Raw genomic sequence first — 16,595 nt, forward strand, 5'->3', positions numbered from 1 at the left:
AACCTTGTCAGCTTAGTCCTGGAGAAAATCTTTCACATGTTCATTCATACTTAATGACTTTTCTTTTGCATGGAGAACATGTTTCTGAGTGACAGCCAACGACAAGACAATAATGTCTGTCAGGCCACCTAAGCCCCCTTTACTCCCCTCATGAGCACCTTCCTGGAAAACCTTTCACGTCCCTATCCAGTGCCATATGTTTGCAGACCTTTCCATAGTGCCGGGGAGACTCTTGTGTGCATGGCCGGGGCTCTCGTGGGTTTCCACCTGCCAGAGGGGGCTCTCAGAGGACACATTATGCATGGCAGGCAGCTGTCCTGCCCCGCTGTATGCAGCATGAGCTCGCCCATGCAGAAAGACGCGTTCGGACAGAAGAAAGTGCATGTTAGAAAAGGGTGGGGATTGTGATGGAGACAGAGAATAAGTGAGAAGCATGGAAATGTGTTACTGTGCTGCTAGTAGGGAGGGCACACATCTGTGGATAGTAGCCCATGAATATATAGCAGATTTGCACGTTTGCTCTTAGGAGGGTTAGTGTGTATGGGCTTCTGTGTTGATGTGTATTGACAGTACACATCATTCATGATTCTTGACTATTTGTTGATGGCAGGTTGTGATTTGGTCGTGTTATAAACCTCACCCTATACCTCATTATTATTATTTTTCACCACAATATGTAGCCGCAAGCTCATTTGCCACATCAATGGCAGCATTACAAGCTACGCCAAACGAAATTATGATGAATAAATATGGATGTCACAAGCTCTAAATGTAGAAATGATGACACAGAAATGTGAGATGTTGCTTACTTTAATATTTGTGTTACGGATGCTGACACACAATATGTCTTGTTGAGGTGCTGCTCCACCACCGGCTGCTAGAGCAGCTTCACCCCTCCTTTGCAGATTTTCCAAACTCTGTGCAAGGCATGAACAGCATTTTTTCCAAAATATGGTGCCCCCTCCCCACTCTTTGCTATTGCAACAATGGTGGTGGCAGATAACTGTCTTGCACGTCTGTCCGAAGTCTTCCACAGGTGTTGATAGGAGTGGTTTGAGATAATGGTGTTTGATAGGGCCCATCGTTGAGAGTTTACTGCATTTATCATGCAGCTGGAAAATGTCCTGGTAACATTAATGTATTTTAGTGGAAAAGCTTTGATCCGTGTCTTTACTCCATAGTTAGTTAGTTAGTCAATCCTCTTTGTTCCCGGTGGAACATAAGGCTGCGACTATCTGCTTCCATTTGGTCCTATCCTGTGCAGCATGGTGCGCCTCACCCCGCGATAGGTTTGTTGTCTACAGTTCTGAGGTCACAGGTCTGCCCCAGGTGGTTTTTGGCCTCCCTTGTTTCCTGTTTCCAGGTGGGGTCCATCTCAGGGCTACTTTGGGAATGCAGTCTTGGTCCATTCGGAGGACATATCCGAGCCATCTGATCTAATTTTTGTTTCTACTTCCTGCTTCACTTTCAACAGTGGCGACTGAAACTTTCACAGAAACTTTGCAGAAGATGAGTCACACAAATGTTTGTATCTGCAAACCTCCTCAGTTAACCTTTCCTCGATGTGTTCTATGTTTATTGATCCAAAACTTTTTGAAAATTGTGGACATGGGGAAGCAGCTGGAAATACTAAAGTGGAAACACACTACTACCAGACGGACCGATCACAGCTCTTGTGGTCTGCGTCGCAGTGATACATTTCTGGGGATGTGAACGTTACGCTATGGCGTTAGGGTCTGGGCATCAAATTGATGCAGAAGTATAAACTGCGCATTAGGCGTCCCCCCTGTCTGCCTCAGTTCAACTCACACTTGGCTTTTTTGACCATTTTTCAAATTAGCCAGGAGTTAGACTGAGTCAGTGATTGGCTGGAGCCACTGCACTGAGCTTCAGAACCACTCTTCAATAAAATCTTATGGATAGATAGATGTCCATGTCCATTTTTGACAGTGTGTGTGTCCAATAAAGCGTTTAAAAACAGCAACAGGACTTGTAGAGTTTTTTGAGAAGACGTTTCACCACTCATCCGAGTAGCTTCTTCAGTTCTAGGGGACTGGTGGGAAGTTTGAGGTTTAAGTAGGAAACTTCTACTGATGCAGAGTGCGAAACGTCTTCTCAAAAACTCTACAAGTCCACGTACCATGACGTGGATGACTGAGAACCTTCACAGACGACAATGTGTATGGGCAGTGCTGACAATGGCAACTTTTGCCAGGTTCTTTTCAGTGGAAATGGAAAAAACACTTTGGTCTTAACCGCGTTTCCACCAATAACAATACACAAGATACACAATATTATGCATAATTCTGCAAAGAATACTATACCACTAACATCGCACCATTTTTGTTTGTTGCTTATTGAGTCATCTGGCTACAGGATTCAAATTACAACTTGAATATCAGATGTGTCTCTTTCTGTCAAATAAAACATTTACCCCTTGAAGGCATCACTATAAAACCCCCACACACTACGACGAAGGCCTTGTTTATTCCCGTGGTTATTGGCGATACTGTACATGACTCATATTTAGCAGTTTCTGTTTGTTTTTTTTCTCCCCGTCTCGGATTATTCTGCTGTTAATCTGATTAGCGGACTGTCATTCACAATCTACACGAGTAATCTGCTTTCACAATCCCATACTCAATCATACTTCTCCCTCTTCATCTGTCTGGGGACTTCAGCTCTCTGAAATAATACCGCGTGTCTCTGTCACATCATCCACGCCGAGCTCACAGAGTCTTTTCTCCAAACCCTCTCAGTTTTTTGACATAATGTTGCTGTTACCTCGCCGCAAAGAGAAACTTCACTGACAAGCAGCCGGCAACGTGACAGCAGCATGAAATGGGATATGCTGTATTTTCCGAGAGTGACACTGCGAGTTGATTGGAGTTTCTAATCACGTATGAAAAGGTCACGGAGGAGTCTGTGCAGCGAGCGCACACATTTCCCAGAGGACATGTGTGAGTGACATGCTTCCTAAATCTCCTTTTAAGCTTCTTAAAGTTTACAGTGCACATAGTTGTTGTTATGTTGCGTTTTTTGAAGCGCACGGCTGTGTGTGGGCTTTGGAAGCGTAAACAGAGGCGAAGGATGTGGAGCATAAGTTCACACTTGGGTTATATACATCTACTTCCGGGCAATATGTACACAAAGGGAGCGTTGCTGTTCCCTTTTCTACATGCCCGTTTTGACGGTGTGTAAGTGCCTCCACCTCCTCTGTGCTAGGCTGCACTCACACAGCGTGTCCTCAGGCTCTTCTCTGCTGCAACATAAACACAAATCCCTCAGTGCCCACGGGGATTTCATCCCAGAAGAAATGCGCTGTCACCCGCAGCGCAAGGGGAAAATAACAATAGTCAAAAACATGACAGCTCCGTCCACACACCTAGCGTGCTTAGCAGAGGACTGGGCTGCAGTTTTGAGATGAATCCATATTATCTCATATCTGGCGAGCCTTCACAGATGAAGTGTTGGGTGTATGGTTGCCAAGGATTGGGCTCATTTATTGTTCTCGGCTGTCAGACTGTGAGATACCAGGACTGAACAAAACATGATTGCTGTGATATCCTGTTTCCAGATACGTTTTTTTTTTTTCTAGTGCACAATTAGTAAGTTCTCATAAAACAGTAATATCCAATATACAATGACGCTTAAACATATTAAGCTAACTGAAGCAGTTCTGTTCAGAGGAGCGGCCTAAAATCCTTCCAAACCGCTGTAGACGACTGTTCAGCAGTTACCGGAAAACATTTAATGCCTTCACAGTAGACCAAAAATTCCCTCATAGAAAGTGTCGTTACCAAATTTTAAACTACAGATCTATTTAGAATGTCTAAATAGCTCATGTCTCATTAATAAATGTAGGATTAATCCTCTCAGAGAGCAGGGAGAGTGTGTTTTTTTAAGTTTTACAACATTCGTTTTTGGAGAAAAAACATCTGCGATTACACATTAACATAAGACATAAAAACATAAAAGCCCTAATGATTTACATAAATCTGATTGAATTTGAAAATAGCACGAACACTCTGGAGCTGCTGGAATTTATAATATAACCAGGTTTAATCACGGCAACCATTGAACTCGTCATTTTTTAAATCTTGGAAGAACATATCAAGGGCCTGCTGCACATTAAATCTTGCTGTCATGCTGTCTGCTACTGAAATAGCAGCTGTGCAAACTTTTAACATGTTAAAATATTTACATTTTTGTGTAGTTTCGGTCAGTTTAGGAAAAGTCGTCGGATTTCAGGCTAAAAGAAGGAAGTTTAGGGTATTTAATGAATGTCAAAATTTGACTTGGATAGTATGTAAAGGTTAAGATAAAGCTGAACGGGCATAGCAAGCAGTGATCTGAAGGTGAACAGAACTCCATCTATCCAAAGAAGTGTTGGGAGTTCTTTTTTTTTGAAAGAAAAACCTTTTGGGCGCTGTGTTAAAGCCTGAAATATTGCCTCGAGTGATGCACCCCAACTTGCCAACTTGGCTGGAGACTACAAGTTTGAAAATGAAAGCGATAAATGAGCTTAACAGACCTCTGTGGCTCACTGCGCTTGAGGCTAGCAGCTCGGGGATACATACTGTATGTGTAGGCACCTCATCTTGGCAGGGAAGAATAATGCATGGAATAAAAAATAAGAAAAAAAAAAAAAAAGATTCTGATGATTTTTTTTAGACATCATCTTAAACCGGTGGAGAACTCCTTAGAGATATATACTGTGGTATATATATATTTTTTATACACAGATTCTTTTCCTCATAATAACAGAAGCAGTGGCTTCATCTATGGCAACAGAGTAGCTGCATCACAGTAACCAGCGCGTCTCAAGAGTACAGAATCATTGAGGGTTTGTTTTGTGGCATATATCCCAGTGCGCTCACTCGTACCTGTTGAAAGAATGATGCAAGCCAGAGCCTGTTCCAAAGCTGCATCAGATTGATGTTGCATGGATGTTGCAATCTCGCCTTCAGGGAAGAGACGTTATAGTCATAACACTGAGATTTCTCAGAGGCATGCACCTCCTTTGTAAGAATCTATTTTGAAAGTTACAGTTGACGTTGGACATTGAAGGTTAAAGTGGCACTGTCGTTAATTAACTCCACTGAGCACCTCCAATGTGTCATTGATGCACAAGGTATATTGACCGTATATGTTTAAATCTTATAAAAGTTATAATGTTTGCTGTATTTTAGTTGACTTGAAACCATCAAAAACATAATACATAGACATCGTAACCTCGGATGAATAACGGAGAATAAAAATGTAATAATTTATACATTCAGTTATTTTATGCTGCTAAACCTGAAAGTGTAGCACACTTTCTCTGCAATCCCTTTAATCATCAGTGATTATGAAGTCTTTAATAAGACATACACTGATCAGCCACAACATTAAAACCACTGACATGAGAAGTGAATAACATGGACCATCTTGTGACAACTACATTGAGATTCAACAGGCTCTGGCTAGACCCTGGCTAGGCTGGTAGCACCAGACACACACAAATACATGGTCAGCCAAGCTGCCTCTCAGAGGATCACAGTATTCAAACTGGGAACAATGAAAAGCAGGCAGTTAGTTGGAAAAGAGTGGTTTCTCACCGATCAGCCACAACATTATGACCACTGACAGGAGAAACATTGACCATCCTGTGACAATTCAGTGTTCTGCTGGGAAACTTTTAGACCTGGCATTCATTGGTGTGGATGTTACTTAGACATGTAGCACCCACCTAGACCAGACCAGGCACCCCCACCCCATAGCAATGACACTCCTTGATGGCAGCAGCCATCCCCAGCAGGATGCAGCCTGACACAGACACACACACAAAAACACTTTATGAACAACTAAAAAAAAATAAAACATGAAGAACAGCACAAGGTGTTGACCTGGCCTCCAAATTCACTAGATCTCAAACTGATCAAGTATCTGTGGGATGATCCACAGGGGCCCCTCCCCTCAAAGGCCCCCCCACTAACAACATCCTGTTCCCAGACACCACAGGACACCCTCAGAAGGCCCATGTCCATTCTCTGATGAGTCACCACAAGGGAGACCTGCACAATATTAGGAAGGTGGTCATAATGTTATGCCTGATTGGAGTCGGCTTCTTTTAGATGCCAAAATCACATTAAAATGTAATTAATGTAACAAAATATTAAAAGTGTTTTATTTAATTTCAGTCTAAATTTCTCAGTCTAAAATAAATCTACATTATTTAATCAAAGCAAATGAAAGAGGATGAAAGCAACAGAGTGGAAATGAAGTGAAGAGTCATTATGGTCATTTTATTTTTTATTTTTTTCTGTAAAAAAAATGAAAATGCCAATTTACAGTTTTAATACTTTTCCCAACACTGGCGTCCAGCGTCGCTTGGAAAATACATTTATTTTTCTCCATTAAAACAAATGGAATTATGTGGACTGGGGTTGTGTTTATCTTCACGTTGAATCAATAATATATGTTTGAAGACATAACCTTTTTAAAAGAAAGAAGAACTAAGAAGACAGTATGATGGCTTCACAGCTAGCTCCACAAAAACACACATCAGACAAGACAGCGCGAGTTTGTCTCAGCGTGGAGGAGCTATTATTTTTCCCTGTTATGTCTTTTAATGTGGCCGGTGTCATCAGACATCCTACCTGCTCTTACTGTCAGCCAGCAGTGGATCGACGGAGAGATGAGGGCTGAGTGCAGATCGTGGATGAGACGCCCCGCCAGGCCTGAATCCGCCACAGAGACTGAGCGAGGCGCCGCATCCACACCCTCGCTCTCCGTCTGACAAGACCAGAGTGTCAGAGCGTGCCAGAAATATATGGTGATTATTATCTGCAGAGTTCAAGGAAAGGAGAATGGATTAACACAACCTGGTTACGGCGGGCTCGGGCTTTTTAAACCGAGCCGCCTCAGAAACGTTCCTAAATGTGCAGTTCAGTTCTCCTACTGTCTGTCACCGTGGATCTGAGGCAGTGAGACGAGCTTAGAGGCTGTCAGTGTCTGTCCTTTTTCAAAGCCAACTACATTAATGGGCTGCCAGTGCGACCCAGCCATGCTCTTTGTACTACACAATTACCGTGTTTAGTTGTGCACCTAATGCTGCTGACCTCTATTTTCTAATGGGGGGAGGACCTTTAAGGGGCACTCAAGACCGAAATCACTTGTGTGCCACTAATAGTAGATTTTTTTAGTGTGTGTGTGTTGTCCTTGTTTTTTTTTTTTCCCCCACCCGAGGCTTCGAGAGCGCTGAGCATGTGCATCCTGTCCGGTCCTGTAAAGGAAACAGTGGATCAGAGCATTTTTGGAGCCTGGAGCAGAGATGTGGAAGTACTGCACTCTACAACACAATGTGGGATGACAGTAGTTTAACAGAGGATGGGTTTTCTGAGTTCCTTTTTTTATTTCTTTGTTTGTTTCTGCGCAAAGGCAGCCTCTCGAAGATGCTCTCCTAAATCAGTGCCTGTGTAGATTCTAACAGGACCAAATTGTGATTTTGTTCTCTCGGCAGACTTTTGGGGGCTGTCCTCGTGTGGATTATGCCGTTCGACTGCATGCGCCTTCTTCTCCACGGCTTTGGAAGCATTGTAGAAAAAGTAGTTCATGTTGTACCAGATCAGAGCGTTTTTTACCCAGTTTGACTCTCACCCAGCAACCCCCTCCTACTCAGAAATGTAATGCCACACTAGTGGCGCCAGTAATCAGAGAAATTATACAGCCTGGAACAGGACGGGTATGCACTGTTTTGTTGTAAATTTGTGCATTTTACAGCAGGTCCACGTCCCACTGATTTGTAATTTGGTCATTAAAAATGCATATTGTTGTCACAGTGTGGCCTTACATGTATTATTAATATCAAGTGATGAGGCAGCTGATGCTGATAACAGATTATGATGCCAAACCGCCCTGATGTAACAGTCGTTTTTATGCTGGCAGATGGCTGCTTTGTTTGCTGGCAAAAAAAATATATATTTTTGGGTTGTTGTTGTTTATGCTTGTCATAAATGTTGCTTGTGTCCAAATGAATATTCATTGCTTTTAGCAGGAGGGGGTATTACACCCCCTCCGCCTCCAGGGACAGTGTCAGGGGCCGGCTTTGCCTTGGGACTGCAGCAGGACGATGAGAAACAGGCCGGGGCCTGTATTGTGTAGAAATTAATCACATTACAGGAAACAAAAAAACAAAAAGCGTAGCAGCTGCCGACGTCACTGACTGTAACAGCAGTCATTTATAGCTCTTTGTTCAGTTGTCATCTGCTGCATTTTGTTTATCTGACCCCAAATCAACTGTGAGCACAAGGTGCTCATTGTCCCACTGCCGACTTTAAAGAAGTGGGAAGTGAGACCTGCAAAAATCTCCAGACTTGATTTGAACACCTTTTAGAGGACGGCATCCATAGATTCATTTGTATCACTGCACACAAGGCACATGTTGAGTGTTTGACAAATAAAGGTCTCACACGCAGTGTTACCACTCATCTCTCTTTTTCCTCTATTTCTTCTCCACCTCAGGGCTCTGCAGGCCAATGTAAAGCACAGAAAATCCAACTTTAAAAAGACAGAACTGAATTTTAAAGGGATATTTTACTAGATTAGTCTTTTAATTTATAAGTAAATGTAATGCAAACACCCAGACCAGCAACTAATAATATGGGATAATTAAGGGCTCTTACAATAAAAAACAACATGTTTCTTATATTATGTATACAGGTGCCCCAGCCTGATTGAGTTGTTCCCTTTTCATGCTGTCATAAAGGATGATAGACCTGCTTAGTGACTGCTGCCCACCTTCTTTGTCTTTGTGCTCCGTCTATTCATTATCACAAATCGGTGTGGGCGTGATCTTAGCAGTGCAAAGAGAGGGACATGTTTGACTTGCACATCTTGTTCAGCCTTTGAATATTCATTCAGGCTTGTCCTTTGAAGCTGCTCCCGGGTCTGCTTGTGTGATCGAAGCGGCTTTATTCATCGTGACTCCTGCAAAGTGATCTTTAACCTAGAGGGGAACCACAGAGGACTCTTCTGGGACTTCAGCAGACCCATCTCCGATAGATCATGTTCTTCACTGATTCACTGATTCGTTTTAAACTTTTTATTTTTTTGACAGGCCTAAATTAGACTCTTTCAGACATAGATCAAGATTGCAAGTTGTCAACTTTGTAATAACCTTTGCAACATCAATTTATAGACTAGGTGGAAAACTGTGGTCACACTACACACAAGGATTTCCTGCTATCACAACAGTGGTTGTACTGCTGCAGGGCAGCTGGATTTCTTCTGCAATTAGTCTTGGAGATGTCTTGTTTTTATACCAGAGAGTTTTGTGTAACCCATAAAATCAATGCCCCGGATGATTTTGTGAAGACCGTTCGGCCAGCTGTGTGAGACATCTCATTATGTTTTTGCTCTCTGCGGTATTCTGCAGCTCATGTTGTGCCATGTAGTCATATGGGTTTTAAACATAGAATGAGAGCAGGTGCAGCCACAGTCCAAACGCATTGGAGAGGAAACAAACACAAACAGCATGCCTTATCCTGCCTTGAAGTGTCCCTCGTCCCCATAGATCTCTGCTGTGCCATCGCTCCACACGTTCAGCTCCACACACACATCAGCCAAACAGTAAACCCACGCCTGAAATGGTCCTGATCAGGACAGTATGTCCTCCCTCCAGACAGCAGGTATATGAGATCGTGCTGTGATAAATGGCCACACAGCTAGGAGAGATAAGATGAAGGGTTCCTCCAAGACAGTTTTGTTTAATTGCTAGTCTGCTAACAAGTGGTTGGGTTTGATTAAACTCAGCAGGAAAATAGCACGAGCCTGTCAGTTAGACCGACTGCAGAAGAAAACAGCAGCAGATTGGGTCACAACGTTCAGATGTGATGAGTTGACACGGATAGAATGAAGAAGTCACTGAAGAGTGACTGCCATTATGAGCAAACCTGACCTATATATCTCTATTACTGATATGCCGCCTCCAATTCATTTAGCGCCGCTGCTGAAAGATAAATGGAGGTATGAATTTTGAACACTAGTAAACATTATTCCTTCGCTCACATATAGAGCACATATGATGCTCATTTCTTGAAATTGCAGGACACCGGGCTGTAAAATGTGGTTAGATCTCATTTTAGATGACACAGCAGCTCTCTGCTTGGCAATCATTTCTGAAATGCATTTCTGATTTCCCTATGAAACCCACAGCAGATGGAAGGTCGGTGGATGCATTATGGTACTGGTGACGATAAATGTATTGTGTATATGTATTGAAGAAGGTATATTGCATTTGTATTTTATTCTGAAAGGATTGCCGTTGACTCTTGTCTGTGGAGCCTTTGTCTCAGTTGAAACACAAAAAAAATGTGATTATTGACCAGGTTAATGGAGAGCCATACTAATTTAATTTAATGCTCTAACAGTCATTAATTATTATTACATACTAATTACATAATTGATGTTATTTTAAAAAATCCTCAATACTTGTCGAATCTGTTGAGTTTCGTAATTACTTCTTTTTATTTAAAGCATCTAATGATGTCAAATCTGGGCCTAATGAGGCAGATAACTGCATGAACCGAAGTCTTCTGTCTTGATCTGTCTGCTTACTCACATGATTATGATTAAAAGTTTCAAAAGCTATTTATATGGTTGGGTACAGTAGAAATTCTGGGTCTGCCTTAAGGCCATCCATCCACAGTGTTGCCTGTTGAACTGGGTGGTGTTTATTGGCGTGCAAACCGCAGACTTCAAATGTTTGTATTAGCCATTATGAAAAACTCTAACAGACTCACGTGACATCGGGGGAAAGGCTGACATTTAAACTCCCAACAGTGTTTATTGATTATAGCAGCCTGACAGGTGCTTTCCACTTGCTGTTAGCGATAGAAATGATGTCTCTCTCATGAATGTGAAACTTTTTGCATCATAACTCTGATTGCAACGGCGTGTTTGCGCGGGTTCTGTCAAATTCTGAACGTTTGAGAAATGGGCCTCTATTAGACTTTGAAACATACAACTCACTGTCAAATCCGTAGTTGTAAATCGATGAGGGGTAGTGAATCTGGGATAAAAATGTTTTCCCTCCTCTGTGTTTACATGTGCTGTGCTGAGCGAACAAGTGAAATGACTCGATCGGATTAGAAACTAATGTCTAATAATACTTACCAATCATCAATTTGTTATAAAATATACACTATAGGAGTAACTGTTTTCTGGCCTCAAGTCAGGTGGTGCATCATGTGTTTATAGGATTTATAGCTGGCAAGGAAAGTCAGTGAAAATTCATCATAATAAAAATAAAACTTTGCAGGTGAATCTAGGAAAAAATATATAATTCCCCCAATGCAATGCTACAAGTGACTGAATAATGTGTTTTTTGTTTGTTTGTACACAGATTTTTACTATACACTAATGCTTTGGGGCTTATCCCTAAAATTGCACACAAGTGCCAGAACATAAAGTGTGAGAGATCACTTTACTTATGCACCATAGACTAGTATCTGTCTATCTAGCACTGCAGCACTTAACTTATATTTTGAAAAAATAAATAAATAATAATTGGCATTTTATTTTGAGTATAGGTGAAGTAGCATTAATCACAGTGAAGGGGTAGGGATGCAGGGATCTGCCAGGGATAAAAATAATTCAGCATAGGCAGTGATATACAGACTAGAGCCAGGGAAATCCCCCCATCCCCCCTGGCAAATCGCAGATGGCATTCTCTATTATTAGATACACCTGGATGCTATTATATTTAGGAGCACTGCAGTCTGTCAGTATTATGTTAGCATTAGCTTAACTGACATCTACAGACCTGTTTCTCAATATTTATTATTAACGGACAGTGCCTCAAACTCATCTTAAATGTAATGTTACCTTTATTAAAGGCTCGTTTTAGCTATGAAAGAAATTTTTATACTACTAACGCGAACTTTTGTTCAGATTTTTGATAATTGCTAGCATCGTGTAACGTCTCATGTTGGTAGCTGTTAGCCACGTTAGCCGGCTAGCCCCTGTTTGTGGCGCCCGAGCATTAGCATTAGCTATATTTGGGTCGCAAAGCTAACCGTCGTAGGTTAGGTAGGTAACTGACAAGTGATACTGTAGGTTAATTTTACTTTTAGGTTGTTTTGAAGATATATTTTATGTTAATATTTTAATTTTATTATATTTCAATTACTTTTAAACCGTTTTAGTCGTCTAATCAGATAGCTGTCCTACAACAAGTAGCAACTTTGGTAATTACGTTAAGTTTATTATTATTATTATTATTATTATTATTATTATTATTATTATTATTATTATTTAATCAATTGTTCAGCCAAATACATAACATTTCTATAGATACTTTAAGAACAACAGCAAGCCTTTTTTTTACATGATAGTTCTTAAGCATTGTTATTTAGGCTACTACTTAGCATTAGCAACGGTTAGCTCGGTGACCCACTCGTTAGCTAAACGCGGCATCACAGACTGGGACTGTTAGCTGGCTAGCGTGTAGTGTGGCTAGTGTGTAGTGTGGCTAACTTAGCTAATGACATGATTGTATTATGTTTAAATGATAATGTGAAGGTGGTCTTGGTTTATTTATGTATTGTTTATTCATTAGTTGCTTTTGTCATTTAATGTGATGCTAGTTGTTTGTCAGTAGCAGTTATCCCAGGGGACACTAATGGGTAAAAGTTTAGGAGGTTAATTGCTAGCTCTGGTCATTTTAGCATCATTTTAAGATTTAGTAAAGTTTTGCCCAGTGCTTTTTGTTGTGTGATTTCTGTTGTTGTTTTTAAGTTGGCTGTCTCGGGAACCATAATTAGTCATGACAACACAAAACCCAGTGTCTTCTAAATCCCAGAAGAACTCATCCACGTGAAAAATGACCGTTTGAAGTGAGCCCAGATAATTGCAATTGTTCCTAACCTATCACAGATCCTGTCTTGAAGTTTCGCCTTAAAGATAATAACACCCAACTTAGTCAGCAGTTTCTCTAAAAGCTTATTTGACACCGCCAAAGTATTTCCGTTGCCTCCAGCCCTTTTCATTACCCCCTACTTTTCTTCTTCTTCTTCTTCTTTATCCACAGCTCTGATATTTTCCTGGATCTTTAATGAGTACCCGACGTTTGTGAAGCAGGATACTCGCCGCTTCATCTCCCAGGAGACGGGGAATCTGTACATCGCCAAAGTGGAGCCTTCAGACGTTGGCAACTACACCTGTGTGGTGACCAACACCGTAACAAAGACCCGTGTCCAGGGCCCAACCACTCCACTAGTGCTCCGCAGCGATGGTGAGCTCTGCTTGTAGAACACTCTTATGACATGCTAACATGTGGAGATGATTTCCGGGTTGTGTGATTAAAGGTCTGTTCAAGTAGACTGGGGTGCGTAATCACACTGTTATGTTGGAGGATGTGCTGTCCTTTTGGTGTTACTTTCACAGAAAATGGTGCCTCTGTGGTGTACCCCAACCAGCCACAACATTATGACCACTAACAGGAGAAGTAAATAACATTTACAATCTTGTGACAATGCAGTGTTCTTCTGGGAAACTTTTGGACCTGGCATTCATTGGTGTGGATGTTACTTAGACATGTAGCACCCACCTAGACCAGACCAGGCACCCCCACCCCATAGCAATGACACTCCTTGATGGCAGCAGCCATCCCCAGCAGGATGCAGCCTGACACAGACACACTCAGAAATGCTTTAGGAACCCTCAGAAGGCCCATGTCCATTCTCTGATGAGTCCCAACTGTTTTGGACACACAAGGGAAACCTACACAATATTAGTCATAATGTTATGCCTGATCAGTGTATACGATTTTGTAGGAGGCTGTTCTTTAAGGAAAATAACTTACTTGAAAGCCATGCAATTACAAAACATCTCCACAAAGCCTGTCCCCCATTATCAAACTTACATGGTATTTTTAGTTATGACATCATCAGGCATTATACATTAAAAAATTTCTTTCAATTTTGTTCTGGTTTTAATTTCATTACATATTTGGACGGTATTATCGTTTGTTTCCATTTGTACAATTCAGTATCATCATTGTTTCACCAAAAATAAAGCTTTTCCATTTTAGTAGTGGGAATTTAATACAGGACGTTAGAGAATCTGTGCGAGTCCCAGCGTGATGATGACAACAAGAGCGGTCCACACAGGCTTGGTTGGTATCTAAAAATAGGACGGGGTTTTAAAGAATACAAATGAAATTCAAAGGTTAATTATCTCTTTCTTTGCTAATTCCAGCATGTCCTTTAACATGTGGGTCTGATGCTTTAGGCTGGCCTTATCAAGGCACTCCAAGGGAAAGGTCATTGTCAGCAAGTAATCTAATTGTGGACTTCCATCCCCGAAATATGTTCCTTTTCCATTTCTAATTCAGACAAATATGAAGGCATACAGTACAAAGCTAAATGTGATTTTCACTGGAAATGGTTTTCATGACATTTATGTTCTCAGAGCTAATTTAACATAATGAAATATGCCCTACAAGGAGTGATCATTACCCCTCTTCAAAATGCATTATTGACATTGTGGATGGAATTTGTCCTCGTATGACTTATCATGAGGCCCCCCACAATAATTTGTTATGTTTTCACTGGTCATTCTTTAATGAGCATAAGGCATCTGTTAAAAATTATGTACAGTATATTACATATATATAGGTATGAATGTAACTATTGTTTTCTGAGGCAGGTTAGACATTTACCTACAATACATAAATGCAGAGTTTTAGAAGCTCTGATAACGATGCATTGAATAGAATTACAGTTTCCACGTGCACGCAGACACAACATGGAAATATTTTTAATTTCAATATCTAAAATTAATTTATTAAGTAATTGCGAACAAAAGATCAACTGGATGCAGCATTTTACGTAAAAAAAAAAAAAAAAAAAGTTGAACCGCAAATTGTAATTTCTTGTTATTTATTAGCCAATACACAGTTAGCTCGTTTAAATCTCATCTGTGGCAAGTTCTTATCTGCATTTATTTTCTGAACTTGTGAACTTATCGGCTAGATTTCAGCCCTTTCGTTAAAACTGTGCTTCTGTATCCTGCACCACGTACTGTGTTGTGAGTTACACAACACACAGATATGTATGTAAAAAAAGCATTTATATTTTCTCATCTTCTCTACCGCTACAGTACATCATAAATGACAAGTAGAAGAGGTTAAAATAAAGCCTTGCCACATTGCGATGTGTTAATTTTGCCTCTTAAGTAGACTTAATCATGATTTTTCTCAACAGCTGCCACAGAAAGTGTTGCGGACTATAACAAACTGTTGTCATAATCACTTCTTTCCCCCTGCTTACTTATAAATACTGTTCTGAAGCTCCTGCTGTTATACAGGGATGAGCTTACAATCTTTGGGGACTAAAGGCTTTGTTTTTTTTTAAAAAAAAGAAAAAAAAAGCTTAACTAGTTTGCCAATAGGGTTTAGAAGCGCCAGAGCACTTCCCGTCTCTGCTTCTGTCCTTCCCTTTTTCATTATACTTTTATTTTCACTGCAGCAGGAGGACATAAACATCAGCCCTAACTCATGGTCAGGGGCGACGGCTCAGGTAGAGGAGGGGGTGCAGGTGGGCACATTGAACAGGTGTCCCCCTACAAAAGGTTATGGTATGAGACAATTACCCGTCCACTTCCACCTGTCTGCTTTAACATGGGTGCCGTGGTTGCGTTCCGGTGTGAGACAGTTGTGATAAGGATCTGAATTAGCTTTCACAGTCACTCGGGGAGCCATCCTGATAACACATGCCTCACCGAATCAACAGGATGAAATTGGCCTGTTTCCTCCTCCTCTGGAGCTATTTGTGCAACACAGCCCTGAATTACAGCAATGGGGAAGGCTATTGTTACGCTGGTGGATGAGAGCGGCTTAAAATACGATGTCGGGGCGCCCGGGCTGGCTGAAAGCCTGGGAGAAATGACAGCACGTCCAATTACAAAGCCATTCATATAGTTTACCTTAGTGTCATTAAAAAGAAAGAATAACATACACATTCTTTTTTCTTTTCTTTTTTTTTTGTCCCTTCAGCAATGTTAGACACTCCAGTCTTGATTCATGAATAAATCTACACCATGGGTAGAACACCAGAGAGTCTGCATTCCAGTTTCCTCCTTGATTCTTTGAGATTTTTAGCATTCACAGCAGCAATATTATAATCCGCCGGAGCTGTTTCACCAACAGTGAATGGGATGCTTTGTAGACACAGTCCCACAGTACCCAGGGGGGTTTGATGGGCCCATTTCCTGATGATTCCTATCTCTTAGCACAGCAACAAGATGTAAACCAATCTGGATGTAAAAGCTCAAACCGTCTATGAATTCTCAAAATATACACATATATATGTGTGTGTGTGTTTTTGCATTGAACATCAGTGGGTCGCAGTGAGCCAGACTTGCTTTTCTCATTATTTTTTAGTGGGAGAGCATTCTGTGACAGCGCAGAAGAGCAGGCCGAGTTTCTGCAGCTCAGATCGTGCAATGCTAGAAGTTGAAAAAAACATTTCAGACTACAGCGGGGGGGGGGGGGGGGGGGTGCACTCTTGAAAAAGGGTTTGACCGTACTTGGCTGCGAGTTGATTTCGCAG

At 41.2% G+C, this 16,595-nt stretch overlaps 1 protein-coding gene across 1 annotated transcript in view; it reads left to right on the plus strand.

The window, feature by feature from the left end:
- The window catches only part of cntn4 (contactin 4), a 135,983-nt gene that overhangs the window by 72,773 nt on the left and 46,615 nt on the right, over positions 1–16,595 (plus strand). Inside the window, exon 5 of the mRNA XM_084543425.1 lies at positions 13,073–13,276. Within this exon, the coding sequence (XP_084399551.1) occupies positions 13,073–13,276 (204 nt within the window). The remainder of the gene's footprint in view (positions 1–13,072; positions 13,277–16,595) is intronic.

The sequence above is a fragment of the Chelon labrosus genome (genome assembly GCF_963514085.1).
Source record: "Chelon labrosus genome assembly, chromosome: 4".
Taxonomy (NCBI): Eukaryota; Metazoa; Chordata; class Actinopteri; order Mugiliformes; family Mugilidae; genus Chelon; species Chelon labrosus.